Genomic DNA, 16,952 nt, shown 5'->3' with positions numbered 1-16,952 from the left:
ACCACACCAAAATTTAGCTCACTGTCTGTAAAATTGACTGAGTTATAACCAGATTTGTGTTGTCTAAGATCAGTAGGCTGTGGCGGCCATCTTAAATTGGGCTGGCTCAAAAAGATAATCAGTTGTAGACGTACATCCAATGATTACTTTCTGAAAGTTTCAATAAAATATGTCAAGTGGTTCATGAAATATTTTGCAAACAGACACACAGGGGTTGACTCCAATGGCAAAGCTTTGGCTTAGACGAAAAGTTGAACTGTGAGTGGAAAAATATTATTTTAAAAATGGGGGTTTATTTGTTTCCACAGTTGGACAGAAACTGAAAAAAAATGACTCTGGGTTTTTTCCTTCATTTATGTCTTTAAAAGTTATTTTTCCGCCCCCCTATGCAGAGGTCACCACAGCAAGCAAACTCGCACGAGATTTGGCCATTAATTTTAGACTGGATGCCCTTCCAGACGCAACCTGGGCTCGAACCCGCAGCCTCAAGATTACGAGCCACTGACCACCAATCACTGAAAACGATACCTACACTACGCATTTTGGACACCGCATGACGATTTGGGGTCCCCGGGAGCCCGCTTTCATCCACTCAGGGGGGGGCGTGGTCTGCAGGTAGTGTTGGACGGGGTGTGGTGGTCACGTGACCTTCTCCCAGAAGACCCAGCAGAGCCCGCTCCGATCACACCTGTCTCGCCTGCTCAGGTGGCCGTGATCGGGTATGGCGCACACCTGCGCGGGCAACTGCGCGCCCCTGCTCCTCCTCGCGCTGGTGTTCGACGCCGTCGGGCTGGTGGTGCTTCTGGTCGGTATCTTCGGGAACCTGACCCTGGACGGGCGCTTCTACGGGGATTTCCTCATCTACACCGGGTCCATCCTGATCTTCTTCAGCCTGATGTGGTGGGTTCTGTGGTACACGGGCAACGTGCCGCCGGAGGACGTGCGGAGCTCCGTGGACGTCAGCTTCGCGCGGTGGGCCAGGAAGCTGTCCGAGAGGCTGTCCCCGGGCGGCGCGAAGACCCTGAAGGGTGGCGAGAAGAAGACCGTGGAGGAGACGGGCTGCAGGGTCACGTCGGAGGAGAATAGAACCTGGAGCTGCTCTGACAACAAATGGTGAGTCTCCACCGGAACTTTAAGTTATCATGACATTTTATGGTATTTATTGGGGTGACAGAAAATGTATATTAATAAACAACTCAAAGGTCCTGTTTTTAGCTATAAATCTGTCAGTCCAAAACAGAGCTTCACAAGCTTTTCAGATACAGCTGGAACCAGATGTTTACACTGTATAAAAAGACAACTTAATCAAACTAAACCTTTCCTATTTTAGGTCACTTTTAGGGTTCCCAAATCATTTCTATTAGCTGAATGTCCAAGTAGTGAGAGAGAGAGTTTTTTTTTTTTTTTTTTTATAGCTTTCTTCATAGTCACATTTTCTAAGTGTTCGGTAGCTTTGCCTTTAAACTGTCTGACTTGGGTCAAACGTTTTGGGTTTCCTTCCACTAGCTTCTCTCAATAGTTTGCTGAAATTTTATCCCATTCCTGCTGACAGAAATGCTGGAACTGAGTTGGGTTTGTTGTCTTTTCATCAATGTTCTGAGGGATTGAGATCAGGCCTTTGTGATGGCCGCTCCCAAACATTAACTTTGTTGTCCTTCAGCCTGTCTATAATTAATTCAGCAGGAAGCTGAGGGTCATTGTTGTTTGAAGACCCATTTGGACCCAAGCTTTAACTTCCTGGCTAATTTCTTGAGATGTTGCTTCAGTATTTCCACATAATGTTCTTTCCTCTTCATGCCATCTATTTGGTGAAGCGCACGAGTCCCTCCTGCAGCAAAACACCCCCACAACATGATTCTGCCACCCCTGTACTTCACAGTGAGGATGATGCAAGCTTCCCCCTTTTTCCCCCCCAAATGTAACAATGGTCATTATGAACAAACAGTTCAGTTTTACTTTTAGTTTCATCAGACCACAGGAAAACTCTCCAAAAAAATAAGGTGTTTGTTTCCATGTTAATTTACAAACTATCTGACTTTTTTATGTTGCTTTCAGAGTAATGGCTTCTTTCTCTCTGAGTGTTTTTTTTTTAGCCATGTTGGTTCAGGACTCGTTTCTCTGTGGGTAATGACTTTTCTGACCAGCTTCTACAGCATCTTCACAAGGTCTTTAGTCTTTGTTTTGGAGTTGATGTGCACATTTTGCACCAAAGCACATTCATCTCAGGAACACAGAACCCGTCTCCTTCCTGAGCACTATGACGGCAGAACATTCCCTCTGTGTTTACACTTGTGCATAATCGTTTGACTATCTCTGTTTTTCCAAAACCAGAGGGGTCATAATGACAACACAAACAACAAACATTAATACAGTTTTTATTCCGTTGTTTTTATTTCCATAAATAGGCACAGAAAAAAATGCAATTAGAAAATTTTAAATTATTTTTCTTTTCATTTATTTTGATTACTGAAGATCATCCCAAGGCCTCCACTTGGTGTTTCACCACCCACAGTAGGGTCACTAACCTTGTTAGGGAATAAAATTACTCATTGTGGTGTCACAAACAGAACTCGATCCTGAATGCAGTTTAAAAATTATCCAGCTTTTAGTTAATTTTTTAAAAAAAGTGTTTATTCACCTTTTTTTTTCTCCTTGAATTTGTAAATAACTAAGTTCTTTGGCATCTTCATCTCCAAATCACTCTTGTGGTCTTGTCACATAAATTGTGAATTTTTATTTTTTTTTAAAGTACAACAACCCTTTTCCATAGAGTTGTACACAATAACTAGAGTGCACACTGCCTATGTGATGCCATGGAGAAGCTAAGATGACATCCAAAATGGGCAACTGCTCACAGCAGACCAAAAGGCTTTTTAATGACATAATAAAGACAGACCTTTTACTCATGACCTAAAAAATCAATAAACCCTCTGGTGTATACATACAATCTTAATGCACCCCCTAGTGTTAAAAGCTCATTAGAAACCACTGTTAAAAGCTTACTGTACTTTTAAGTACTATAGTCTTAATTAACAGCAAGCCCAACTGGATATGTGTCACAAATTATTTTTAATCTCTTTACAATAACTTCATATAATTTATAATTAATGCTTTTTTTATACAACAATCATGTAAAACAGCCAGATGTTATATAAAAAAAATATATACTGAGTATAACTAATGATGATCTAAACTAAACCTGAGGTCAGTCACTAATTAATGACTGACTTCCAATGATTTCAAGACTTTTCACCAAGTTGAGTAATTATGACGTCAACTAGCTGATGAATTTGCCACTAACTTTACCATGTAAAGTGTGTAAATGTAGGCTGTACTAGTTGCAGCAAATTAATAATTTATACTACATAGTAGCATGGTTCAGCCTCTACAGCATGCTTACTACTAGACTCTGTATAGTGATATATGCCGCAGTAGCTATCTTCGAGTCAGTTGAATAATTAACAGCAGTTACATTGGCTTTATGGGCTTCTTTTGAACTGATACATTATTAGCTTAAATTCTGATCATCCTGAGAGGCAGAGCTCAAGGTCAGGTCATATCACATTGAGGTCAATAAGTTAAAATCTGCTTACTTGTAAAAGGAGACAGTTTTCCTTTTTCTATTCTGTTGGTACATATGTAGCACACATAACTTTCAGTCATTTTCACATTTTTATTATGTACATTATATCATTATTGTATTGTTATTATATACATTTTATTTATTTTTTTTACATAGTCAGCCCTTACTTAAGGCTGTCTAGCCAAAACTTATCACAACACCAAGTACAGATGTTTGCCCTTTTTGGTAATGGCCGCCATTGCTGCAGAGCATCACCAGGTCATGTGACCAGTTCACACTCGTTTTATTTAACTCTATGCCCCTTTCTTAGATTTTTATTTTATTTTTAACATCTATGATCAGGTTTACTGGTCCACAGTAGAACAACATCCCAGCGTATGAGCACAAGTTAATGATAAGAACTGTGAAAATTGCTTCTAAAATTGTTAGCTCGCCTACTTCACCTAGACCAGGGCCCTTCCTTATTGAGGAAATTGGGAAGGGTTCTTCAGCATTGGCCTCAGTATTGTTATTTTCTACAGTTCAGACGTCATCCCTAAAACATTAACTATGACCTGCCTTCCTTCCTTGCTTCCTTGGCACATGTAAAAATAACTTTATTGCTCTTTTTTTTTTTTTTTTACTATAATGACATTACCAATAAGAGTGACAAAACAATGCTCACACACTGTCAGAAGATGTTAAACTCTGGTCTGCACTGCAAAATGGGCTCACTGTAATTATCACAACTGATTTGCAACACGTTGCACCAAACTTCTTGACACAATCAAATCAAACCACAGTAATAACAGACAGATAATACTGGGAAGTTCCACAAAACATAGTGTTTTGAAAAGTGCATTACTAATTTAAAGGCGAAATGAAATCTAAAAATGAGTTTTCATGTTTTTCTTTTAGTTAAACCCTATCACAAAACACTCCAGTGGTCCATTTGTCTGATTTTAAACCTTAATGACTTGCTTTTAGAGTTTTTGTGTAAAAATCCCAATGTGGGGTGATTATGTGGATGGAGTTACCTCCTTGGTTGGTGATGTAGAAGGAGGCAAGGCCAGCAGACCGCTGTAGGAGACTGAGGAGGTTACTGTCAGTGTTTATTAAGAAAAATGGAAGCAGAAGAAGAAACAAGTTTTGTTCACAAGAATATCGATTTAAAAACACGTTGGTTTTTTTTGTTTGTTTTGGTCTGGAGTGATGCTGTTCCCACATTTCACAAGGGGAACCCCCAAACCTTACAGTGATGTCACACAGTCTTCAACAAGTTTCCAGCACTTCGACAACTAGCAGAGAAAAACGGTCAGTTTCAAAAGAAACTAATGGAGTTAGAATCAAAAGACTTATTTCTGAATACATACTTGTTAGAAAACTTAGATCTAAAGGTAAATTAGGAAGGTTATATGCTATTTTAGTTAATCAAATCGCAATATGGTTTCTGGACGCATTTTTGCCACTAATCTCATGTACGGCAAAAATCAATATTTTCACTTTTCCTGCACTGCTACCAGTGTTCATTTTGCAGCACAAGTCACATATATATTTACACTGCGACAGGCTCCACCACTTTCTCCTCATTAGACTTCCGGGTGTTTAGAATCTCTCGATAACCAAATCAAATACCCTGTCCACATTAGTGCTTGCAGTAGAAAACCAGATGAAAACAAAAACCAAATGAAACAAAAGCTACAATGTTCTCTTTGTCCATTTGAGAAATCTTTTGGTCTCTTCACTTCCCAAAAAACATTCCTGAAAAAAGTAGGAGAAAGTAAAAAACGCGCTGTAAGTCTACTAATAGTCGCCATTGGTCCTTCTGCAGTTCGCATCATAGTCTATGGTCTGCAAACAAGTGCAGAGAACATACCTAGGTTCTCATTGGCTGAAGGTTTTGGCATTTGGGCTTAACAGAATAAGCCCCAATGAGCAGCAAATCAAGAGGGTACGGCCTAACACCTGTCAATCACTGAACCCTACAGTCAGGAATGAAACCTTTTTCTGGCCTGTTTTGGCTGTAAAAATTCACCCATTTAGAAGAATTCTGTTTTTCTTGTGACTGTGTGGTGCGTATCCTGCTCTAGACTGTTTCGCATTTTGATGAAATCAGTTTAAGCATTGTTTAACATTATTTTTATCTTTTAATACTTTATTGAAAATATTAGGGAGGTTTTTGCCCTGCTAGCCCATTTATACCAGTCGTCTTTGTTCATTAGGTTTTTCCATTTGAAATCATCCTGCATAAAACCTTTTTGCTCACCTCCCTTCATGGAAGCGTCAGTGTTTTGTCAGTCCACAGGCCTCATGTTTTTAGCTGTCAGACTCCTGTAAATGCTGCAAACTGTTGAAATCTGAGCTGCAGTAGCTCGGTGGTCAGTGCCGCCAGCTTGTCATCCTGAGGCTGCAGGTTTGAGCCCAGTTTGCATCAGGAAGGGCATCTGGCGTAAAACACCTGCTAAACCTTCGGTGTGAGTTCGCTCGCTGTGGCCAACCCTACAGGAAGGAGCAGCCAGAGGAAGTGGTGTGTGTAGATTGTTGAAAAGAAACTTATGTTTTTATAAATGGTTTAATCTTTCTCTTGGGCACTATTGTTTAGGTTGTCTTTAATTTTATGACCTGAGAGAAAGCTACAGTAAAAGCACATCTCGTAGCATTTCATGTACACTGTACAAATAAACTTAAATCTTTACCCCCACCCCCTACACACGTTTTCTTTTATCTGTTCCTCCATGTCCTGACACAGTTCCAAAAGTTAGAGAGCCTGTAGAAACTGTGATGCTCTGAAAGTCTGGGCCTGTGGTACTGAGAAATGTGTGTAAATATTCATGTTGCCCTACCTTCTCTCTCTGGCAGTCTGCTGCTGTTTCTTTCATCATCCTCATCATCATGTCCCCCGTTGGCATGGCAGCCCTCTCAGCCCTAAACTGTCATAATTAAGAAATATTCCACATGTTTTCAAACTGGGCTCGAAGAATAGGCACCCACTCACACCCCCCCTCCCCCCATCCTTCCTCTCAGCTCACTAGTCAAGCCTCTGCCCAACACTCAGCTCATGAATATCCGTAATAATCTTCTTTTTTTTTTTTTTTCATTTTCTTTGCTGCTGTGAAAATATGTTCAGTGACCCGTGGCAGCTTTTAATTAATAATCCTGACCGTTTGGGCTCACCTTCACACTTCTGTGTCATTTTAGCTGTCAGTTTGCTTGTAAGCGGTTGGCCAGCCAGACCCCCGCTGGGCATAAAGGCACAATTGCATTTTAATGGAACTCTGCAGCTCTTATTGATCCAGTGGAATGGAGTGTGTTGGTTGGCTTTAGACCTAACTGGGTCTCCTCGCTCAATAGCCAAATGCAGAGATCATATATAATTCTGCTTAATGGCCACTTGTGCCACCCAGTTCCAGGCCATTACCTCTGATGAGCCTCAACTCAGATATGATCTAATGATCTTGACGTGGGGAATTGTATTAAGTGATGTGGTCAACTGAGTTAACATGAGAAAATAGAGTAAAAATGGTTTTTTTTTACTGTTGCTGTAACTGCATTGTGTTAAAACTGCAATAGGTAACTTTTTATATAAAAAAAAAAACGTTCACTATGTTCTGACAGTAGAATACAAGACAGATAATATATGAAAAAATCAAGCTCCTCTGGCTCCTCCCAGTGGTCCTACTGCCATATTCAGAAATACACCGCTCCCGGTCAGAAACAACCAATCAGCCAGGAGGAGGGTCTTAGCAGTGTCAATCATGCTCGTGCATGCTGCCCACACCCTTCCCCCCACACAGCACATACCGTCATTCATTCTCAAGATTGCCGGTGTGCTGCAGCTGTGCTAATGGTGGAGAAACGACTTAACATTACAGGAAAACTGCCAATTTCACGAGTGGCAACTGCTCAGAAAACAGACAGGTAAACAGAAGCAGACCCGGGACAAAAAACAAGCTAAAAACAAAAAATTTACACCAAGCTTGAAATAAAACCAGGGTAAACATCGAAGAGTCTTTTCAGGAGTGGAGGGAGCTACGCGTCCTGAAAGGATTCAAAACCGATGCAGAGTTAGACACATTACAAGTAACCACATTAGCCACTCACTTGTCAAGCAGAAATATCCTTACCCGATGCCCAAACCACCTTAACTGGCTTCTCTCGATGTGGAGGAGCAGCGGCTCTACTCTGAGTCCCTTCCGGATATCCAAATTTCTCACCCTGCCTCTAAGGGACAGGGTCCCTGTGGAGAAAACTCATTCCGAATGCCTGTATGCGCAGTCTCGTTCTTTGAGTCACTACTCAAAGTTCATGACCATAGGTGAGATGATGAACATAGACCGGCCGGTAAACAGAGAGCTTCGCTTTGCAGCTCAGCTCCCTCTTTAATACAACAAACCGGTACAGAGGATGCAATATTGCAAAAGCTGCACAAATTTGTCTGTTGATCGTGCTCTCCATTCTTCCCTCACACGTCAACAAGACCCCAAGATACTCCCAACCCGGAGTGAGCAGTCCACCCTTTTCAGACTGAGGATCATGGCTTCAGATTTGGAGGCGAACTGCTAAAATGGAGGAAAAGAAGAAATGATTTAAGAAAAGTGCTGCATTTTAATTCAACTTAGGATGTGCTGATTACAGCAGACTGAAAACAGTGTATTGGTTTATAGTCATAAGCCCTATTCGCATGGGATTAGTTTTACCTAGGGACCACATGCTATTTGTAATATTAAGGAGATTGTCTGTGTTGTTAATACCGTGCAAATGGGCCATGTCAGTAATTTGTAAAATAAAAATTCCCCCGCAAATTACCTACTGTAGGTCCTGTGATAATACTAATCCAATGCGAATAGGCATCTCTGTGATTTGGACAGAAGTAAGTGGAATCCGATACATAAATAGGCAGTTTTTGTTTCCTGTGTGCATTTTTATTTGCTTTTGGCAATGGAGGCTGCATTGGAGTGCATAGATAACCTTTTGTGTCCTAGGCCAGCAAAACCCTATCGACCCATAATGGTCGCCATAAAAAAAGAAAAGGCAGAGGAGAAGGAGCAAAATCACATGCAAATGTTGGCTCACATCTGTTTGTAGCCTACTATACAGCTGGCTAGCGCTGGCAGTAACACAACACTGAGCTGTGGCCATAGCCTGAAAAGTAGTTTTAACATCAACTCAATGTAAGCAGATGGTACGCAATACGCAGCACATTAACATCATATCCCGCAGACGTCTGTAAATTTCCACAAAATCTCAGGCTTCGTTTATCCCATGCGAATCCGCCACATGAAAAGCAGACATTGGAGAATAATTTATTTATTACATGGGGTCCCCAGATAATCCTTATCCCGTGCGAATAGGGCTATAGGCACTACTTTTTGTTTCATTTTAACAAACGGATATCATTCTTGTTTAGTTTTAAAAGGTTTCAAACTCCATGTTGGAGAAAGGGCTAGGTTGGAAGGTGATCCAGAATCAGAATCTGGATTGTCTCAGGGCTGAAACTGTACTTTTCAGTCGATTCAACTGTAAGCAAGAGCCAAGTGGAAGCTTTCATATGTTTTTGATTTGGTTCAGATTAAACTCTAATAGGAGAGACCGACATCATGCTGTGCCTTTTTTCAGTTAGAGCAAACCGCAAAATGACTTTCCTTCCTGTTAAATGTTCACTACCTTCTATCAACTTGATTTTTCACTACGTTTTCAACATCTCTTTTTTTGATGATTTGTTCTGAAGTCCTTTCTTTTGACATTTACTTATTTTTGATGTTTTTCTCATTTTAAAATTTTCAAACATTTCTTTTTCACATCTTTCTTTCAATATGTACTTTTTCTTGACATACAGTATCTTTCTTTTTTAAGATATTCTTGAAAATAAAGATTGTTTATTGAACATTAGCCTGAAAGGTCAATGATCAGTTTAGCTAAAATTTATATACAATACCAAATTTCTTTTTTTCAGTTCTAGCAAATGTAATGTTTAACACACGCAATATTATAGAGGACGGAAAGGAATTGAGTCAGCTCATATTTAAGGGCTGTGGTATAAGCGGATTTCACATATTTAAGTTATCTGTTGGTTTTTTTGGACAACTAAAACACACATAGTGTAATGGCCACAGATAGAGCTAGGTAAGATTTGTAGCCACCAGAAAAATACACAGATTACTATGTACTGTTTACATGTCGAAGCCATACATCAACATCTTTGTGTACGCTATCATCTGTCCAAAAGTACATAGAAATAGTCTTATTTTACTTGTGTATGATGCATATTGTAAAAATGGTAGATAAGAGTATTCTGTAATAAATAGGGCTGTACAGTGTATCAAAAATTTATCAACACAATATCAGTGAGAACAATGCATATCAATACTGGAAAGGGCTGCTTGGACTTCAGTAAATCATAGACCATTATATTTCAACTACCTTGCATGCATGTTCTGGGTTGATCCAATGGACTCTCACTGGTCTTGATGCCCACACCTGGGTTAGATGTCAAGAAGTGAGGAGTAAGGAAAAATATGGGTTTAACACAATTGATCTCATCATTGCAATATTAAATAATAATATTGCACAACACAAGTTTTTTTTTAATATTGTGCAGCCCTAGTAATAAGCCTCCCACCAAACCTGGTCAAACATTATTGGGGGCAAAATGCGGTCCCAGTCTGCAACCACTACTGTGATAGACTAACCAAGTGGTGTAATCATTCTACCAAGACAAGTACCTAATTGGGCTTTAAGTAATTAAGTGCTATATATGCCTTCTTAGTCTGCCCCAGAGCTCTGCTAGTGTCTGTAGTTAATTGCACTTAGACTAATAACTTAAACTTGTATAATGTTGTAATTTCTTCATACTTCTGAAAATATTTAGGCATTATATAGCATGCACTTCATAACATAAGTGAGTTTTATAAAGCCTATACACTAATTCACTATTTAGCATATAGATTTTAGTCATAAGTTAGGTAAAAAGGTTAGTATACTAATGTGTGACATTTTAAGACAGTATGTTAATGCTAATGGTTTCAGTTAGCTGGTATGTGCTTACCCTCAGGACCCTGCTTTACAGTAATTATAGCAGTCTTGAGAGAGTGATGAACCCTGGTATAATATCAGTATATTAGTGATTCCAATGGGGAAAAAAGGAAAATGAAAATATTATGCCAAATGGGACACTGTAGCAACACTACTGTAATTAAGACTTTTTGACAGCATACACATACACATTGCACATCACAGACAAAAACTGAAAAGGTCATGTTTTCAATGATTTTTAAGATAATATACTAAATATAGCATAATCCTATCCTATAAAACATCATGCCATGTTCTTTAAGGTGCTGGTTCTGATAATTACAACAACTGATGGCAAAACATTTGAGCTCAGATTCAGAATAACTTTATTTACTCCATAGTTAAGCTGCTTTTTAACTTCTCAGCTAATTTTTAAATTCTTTTTTTACTCCTTTATGGTCTGCTAACATTCAGGCAGTAACTAATGTTACCCGTGTAGAACTGAGCATGATGGTGGCACAAATTTGCGCCTTGTTAGCGCTATGGTTGGTCATTCCAGGTCATCTTTAGTCCAGTGGTATGGTCTAATTAACCCTAATCATACTATAAGGCTTTTTAACCTTATAAGTTAACCTAGATTGAATACATTTATATTAATTAAGACAGGTGACCAGAATCAAGAGGGAAAAACACCAACAAACTCTGGCATTCATTAAAAGCATATGCAGTTAGCATGATTTATCATTGTGTATTTTATTTATGGTTTGAAAGTTTTACATATATTTGGGGACAGGTGATAAAAAATGTATGTAATATTTTGTTCTGAAAACATTTTATCAGATGAATTTTATATTAAAATGAACACATTTTGGTTATTCATTTGTACCATTAAAATGACAAAACACCCTGAGAATGAAGCACCTTTGTGACACTGACATGCAGACCTGAACCTGAACTCGCTCCACTGAACTTATCCTGCTTTGTAGTTCATGCCCCAGGTCTTTGTTCTGAGCTCAGTAATCCTCAGATTAGAGCACAAGATTACAGAAAAGATGGCCCCCTCCCTCACTGAGATTACATATTAAGGGTTTCATCAGCGCACATTCTTCCTAAGGCCAACATTACCGTTGTAGCCACTTCCCTGCTCCATATCACGAATCAAGTCAGATGACTATCCCTTACAGAGGATTGTATTTACTTAAAGGGCTGGAACAAGAGCACTCTCAGGTGTTTGGAAAACCAGGATTTCTTAATGTGCATTAAATATAATTACTACGGCAAAGAGAAGGACTGGAGCCAGGATTGGGTGCCACATGTTGTTTTGTGCTGTCTGTGGGGCAGGTTTGTGTAATGTTTGAGTGGAGTCTTCTGATGAAATCAACATTTTGAAAAAAACATTCTTTTACTTGTAATATTCATGTCAAAAGAATATAAAGCAACTGTTTGAAATGTTGCAAGAAAGACATTTCCTTTTAGTCATTTAGAATTAGAACAACAAAATATCAAAATTTTTATTTTGAAACCTTTTTTTGAACATTTTTCTTATTTTGTCAGCTTTTCTTAATATACTAAAATTTTAGTCAATGCACAAATGAAAACTTATTGTATTTAGTGAAATGAGAACATGGATGGTGTATTACCATAATGTCTGTTGCACATTTTTAGCTAAAACAGGTCTACTGTCATTGTATTAAACCGTGCAAAACAAATGCCTGGAATTGCTTTTTATTAAACAGTACAAGTTAGAGATGCACCAGTTCCGGTTTTGTGTTCTGATACAGATTTTCAATATTTGTACTACTGATAATGATTTTTCCAATATCAGTTTCTCTTAAAGAACTGTAATTACAGGAAATCCAAAAACAAACATCCACCTTTTTTCTTTACCCACTTTTCTGTGCAGGGTTGCAGGGAGCTGGTGCAAGAGGCGGGGTACACTGGACAGGTCCCCAGTCCATCATAGGGCCACAAACAAGCAGGGTTGCAAGCTAGTTATTTTGTCGCTATATGTAGTGAGTTTTCAAACCCTTTAAATAACCTAGCAGCAAATGTAGCAACTTTTACTGGTGTCATTGAAGACCTTTAAAGATTGACGTGAAAGTAAGATGTTAGCTTTAAGAAATGAAGCGAGCATCGTGGAACCAAAAGAGATGGGGAGCAGAACTCGGCTGCAATTACACGGAGCTCAATGTATTAAATGTGTGATAAATGTCTCCCTCGTATCGTTTTTAAAACATTAACTCAGTTTAGCCAATCTTTTTGTGATGAAATGCTTTTTTTTCTTTAAAAAAAAATGAAGAAGACAAAGGTACCATTAGTCATCGTCGGTCTTTCCTCAGTAATTTGTTTGTTGTTTAATCCCATGACCCAGAGGTTGTACAGACCATACGCCATCACTTTATCACATTATTGAGCCGCGGCGCCGGCTTACCTTTTCACACCCTTTCAGCTCTGTTACTACCTCGCATTTGTGGCGCAAAATGCATCTCTCCCCCTTCGCCGCGTCAGTCCATTCAGAACTCTTACCGAGGCAGCTACAAGGTGTTTAAGTCCCAGCCTGAGGTGTCTCGTGAAAGAGCCTTTTGTCTCTCCATCAACATTATTTTTCTCTGGCCACTTATACAAATTAGATGTCATTTAGCGACCTCTAGCGACTTTTAGTACAGCCAACGGCTACTTTCCTGATTGAAGAGTTGGCAACACTGCAAATGAGACAGTATTTGTTCCCTACAGATTTCTTCTGTTCTTGCTTTTTTTTTTGGTTGCACTCAAATGTTTCAGATCATTAAACAAATGTTAATTTCAGACATGGATAACCTGAGTAAATGCAAAATGCAGTGTTTAAACTTTTTTTTTTTTTAAAGACAAAGCTATTTAAATCAACCTGCCCCTATGTGACAAAGTAATAATCTAATAACTTGGCAGCAACAACTGGAATCAATCATTTGTGCTAACTGGTGATTAATCTGTCACCTGTCTGTGGAGAAATGTTGCTGCTGATCGTCGTCCTGCTGCAGAATCCAGGTGTTCGTCACCTTAAGGTCACAAACTGATAGGTGGCTTAAGGATTTTTTTAGTAGAGAGCAGAATTAATGGTTCCATCAACTACAACCAGTTTGTCCAGGTCCTGAAGCAGCAAAGCATCCTCAGACCATCACACTACCACCACCATGTTTGACTGTTGGTATGATGTTTCTTTTTAAAAATGCAGCATCAGTTTTACACCAGATTTAATGGGACATACAGCTTCCTAAATGGTCCACTTTTGTTTTGTCAGTTCAAAGAATATTTTCCTAAAAGTCTTGGGGATCATTAAGATGTTTCAGGCAAATGTAAGATGGGCCTTTGTGTTGTTTTTGGTCAGCATTGGTTTTAGCCTCATATTTTTTTCTATGGAGGTCTTTTCTGCTTTTTGTCTCTTTTTTTATTACTGAATCATGAATTTTGACCTTAACTGAGGCAGGTAAGGCCTACAGGGCTTTAGATGTTGTCCTGGGTTCCTTTAAGACCTCCTGGATGAGTCCTTGATGCCTCTTGAAAGGATTTTGGTTGGCCGGCCACTCCTGGGAAGGTTCACCACTGTTCCATGTTTTCTCTAGTTGTGGATAAAGGCTCTATTTAGGTCCATCTTTGCATCCATTTTCTTTAACAGCTTTTTTTTCCTTTCTGGGTCACGGTGGAGCCGGTGCCTATCTCCAGCAGCTCTATTTAAGTGTTGTCTTGATCCTACAGCTCTGGCAGTAATCAGTGTGGCTGGAGAAAATGAACTCGGCTTTCCAATTATGTTTTTATTTACAGTTAATTCATGATTTAACAATGTGGGCATTTATTTTTGACATAGGGTCAGGTTATATTTTTCCTTTATTAATAATTAAAAACATCATTTTCAAACAGGATTTTGTATTTATTCAAGTTGTCTTTGTCTGATGCTAACATATGTTTGCCGATCTGAAACTTTTAAGTATGACAAAAAAGCAAAAACATGATAAATCTGTCAAGGGAGAAATACTTTTTCACAGCACTGTAATAAATGCTAAAGTTGACTGTTAAAAATAAATTGAACCAAAATAAAATGATAATTTTTGGTATTTTGACACGAGTCATTAAGCTTAATTAATTAATCAAAACATAGTTGATAGATCAATCCAAATAAAAATAGATTTTAAGAGTAGCCCTCCTACCCCTAACAACTGTACTGCTGACTTTTAAAATCATTTGACTGACTATGTAAGATAAACTGTAATGGGGAGAACAGTTCGATAAAATGCAAAGAAAGTACCAAAAAAGGAAAAAGCCACATTTCAACATGTTTTCACAGGCTGTCTCACAACTGGTATCATATTTATTCAGGAGTTTCACAGACGTGCCCATAACTAATTATAGGACAGAATAATAGATACAAGAGATGATGTATCTATGGTTTATTTTCACTCCCTTTATAGCTATATTCATTATTCTTTTAGTTTATCAGATTTTTTTTACCTTTTCTCATTAAAGATAACTGTTTTTGTTCCGTTTTTTTCGCAGGTGATGTCCGTTCTTCCTGATGCTCCTGAACAGACCTCCCAGTACTGCCATCCAAAAACTCCAACAGACTGAAGACATTTTGAACTGAAGTCGATCAGGGAAAAGTCCGTGCACAAACAAAAAAGGTTTTTAACATGTACATAGAAAACTTTCTATTTTTACCTATATATTTTTCTGGCAAATGTAAATTATTTTTTCTGGGAATAAAGTTTAAATTATTATAGCTGTTGTGTTTTTTATAATGTTCATCTTTTAAAGAAAGTTTCCCTTTATTTCAAATAACAAAGAAATTAGTTGGGGGGGGGGTAATTTAATTCCACATGTGAGCCTGAGATATGATGTGGATCTGTTGGTACAGGAACAGAATGTGTTCATGAGAAGGAGCTCTGTGACACAGCTGGAAAGTCTTTTTTCCTTAAAGAAATTTCTCCACTGGAAAATGGTGTTTTTAAAAACAGAGATGTAGATCAAAAAAGGAATGGGACCTGGGTGTTGAAACTATTCCTTCTTATCAGTCAGGCAGCCTACTCCCACACAGAAGCAAAAAGAACACCTGTCATGGATGATGCCATTCTCATCTTTTAGTCTATTCCTGCTGTTTTTCTTCATCCTCGGGGATAAATTAGTCCTCGCCCTCTTCACTTGGATCCCTGCTCCCCTCAGCTGTTGGGCTGGTGTTTGGGATCTTCTGGTATCTTTTAAAACTTTGAGGCGCTGACTGGTGAGTGATATTTATCTCTTGCAGTCATTTGGAGCTGGTGCTGGAAAAGGAAATTAAAGCTGCCGCTACAGGTTGAGACTAGGAGTGGCCAATGGTACGATATTAAATCATAAAGAATTAAAACAGCACCGCAGAATTGGACATTAAAATCGTAAGTCGCTATAAAACACGTATAGTCACTGAAGTATATCTCCTATATAACATTTGCATCCAGCAAGACTATTTTGGCCTCTGAAGGCTCCTACGTGTGTGATGTGATAGGGAGGGCAGCTTACTGAGAGTCCTCTGCAGCCATCCAGAAAACACAACATTAAACACTAAATGTGTATAGCAAAAGAATGTCTGAATAATATTTATGAACAACCATTCAGTAAGTTTTGTTGACACGTAACTGGCTATAAACAAGAAATGTGATTACCCAAATAACCAGTTTCACATAGAACATGATACTTCTGGCATGGCACCCACCCCTGGTTCAGATCGTTATTAATCATTCAAAGCAAGTTACATTTAACTCTAGTAAGGCTCCTTTCTAACTAGACTATGGCCCCTCTACTTTCTCTACCTATTAGAACATGGCTGGGCTGCAACACATTTAGAAAACCTTCAGTGTGGAGGCATTTATGACGCTGCTACAGTCAATATTCACCAAAACGGTGTTGTGGGGGGGGCCACACACACACACACACACACACTGTGCTCCCTTGCCCTCACCACGCTCCATATGCTCCGACACCATGTCAGGGTGGAGCCACATGCATGTTGTTTCTATTACTTTGTCATAATCACAGTTGTAGCTGAGGTCAACAGGGCTAGTCCTGCTTCAAAATCTGAACTCTAAGTCATACCAGACCCCACATCATGGATACGCTGCCACCATGCTCCATGTTCCACCCAGGACTTTTAAGAATGTCACCACGATGATAAACCACCATGACTCTCTATCACACATAACAGGAAGCCCACTGCTCTCTTAACACACCCCCGAAAACCTCACCAAGACCCTGCAAAGAACATCCACAGCCTGGCTGACTTTTTTATTATTTGTTTTAAAACTGTAGCAGGATCATCATCTAGTGTAAAGGGGGCCTGCAGCTCTGTCTTGTTGTCTTCAGGCTGAAAACACTTCAG

The 16,952-nt window shown here is 39.1% G+C and overlaps 1 protein-coding gene across 1 annotated transcript; it reads left to right on the top strand.

Moving 5' to 3' along the window:
* Positions 1 to 623: 623 nt before the first annotated feature.
* Positions 624 to 15,323, top strand: LOC108235869 (transmembrane protein 238-like). The gene is made up of 2 exons (XM_017416130.3): positions 624 to 1,113; positions 15,101 to 15,323. The coding sequence occupies exons 1-2, from the start codon at positions 722 to 724 to the stop codon at positions 15,102 to 15,104; spliced, it is 396 nt and encodes a 131-aa protein (XP_017271619.1). The 5' UTR covers positions 624 to 721; the 3' UTR covers positions 15,105 to 15,323.
* The last annotated feature ends 1,629 nt before the right edge of the window (positions 15,324 to 16,952 follow it).

Source organism: Kryptolebias marmoratus, linkage group LG17, assembly GCF_001649575.2.
Source record: "Kryptolebias marmoratus isolate JLee-2015 linkage group LG17, ASM164957v2, whole genome shotgun sequence".
In the NCBI taxonomy this organism is placed as follows: Eukaryota; Metazoa; Chordata; class Actinopteri; order Cyprinodontiformes; family Rivulidae; genus Kryptolebias; species Kryptolebias marmoratus.
Note: the sequence above shows the minus strand (reverse complement) of the source record. Positions and strands in the feature narration are given on the sequence as shown.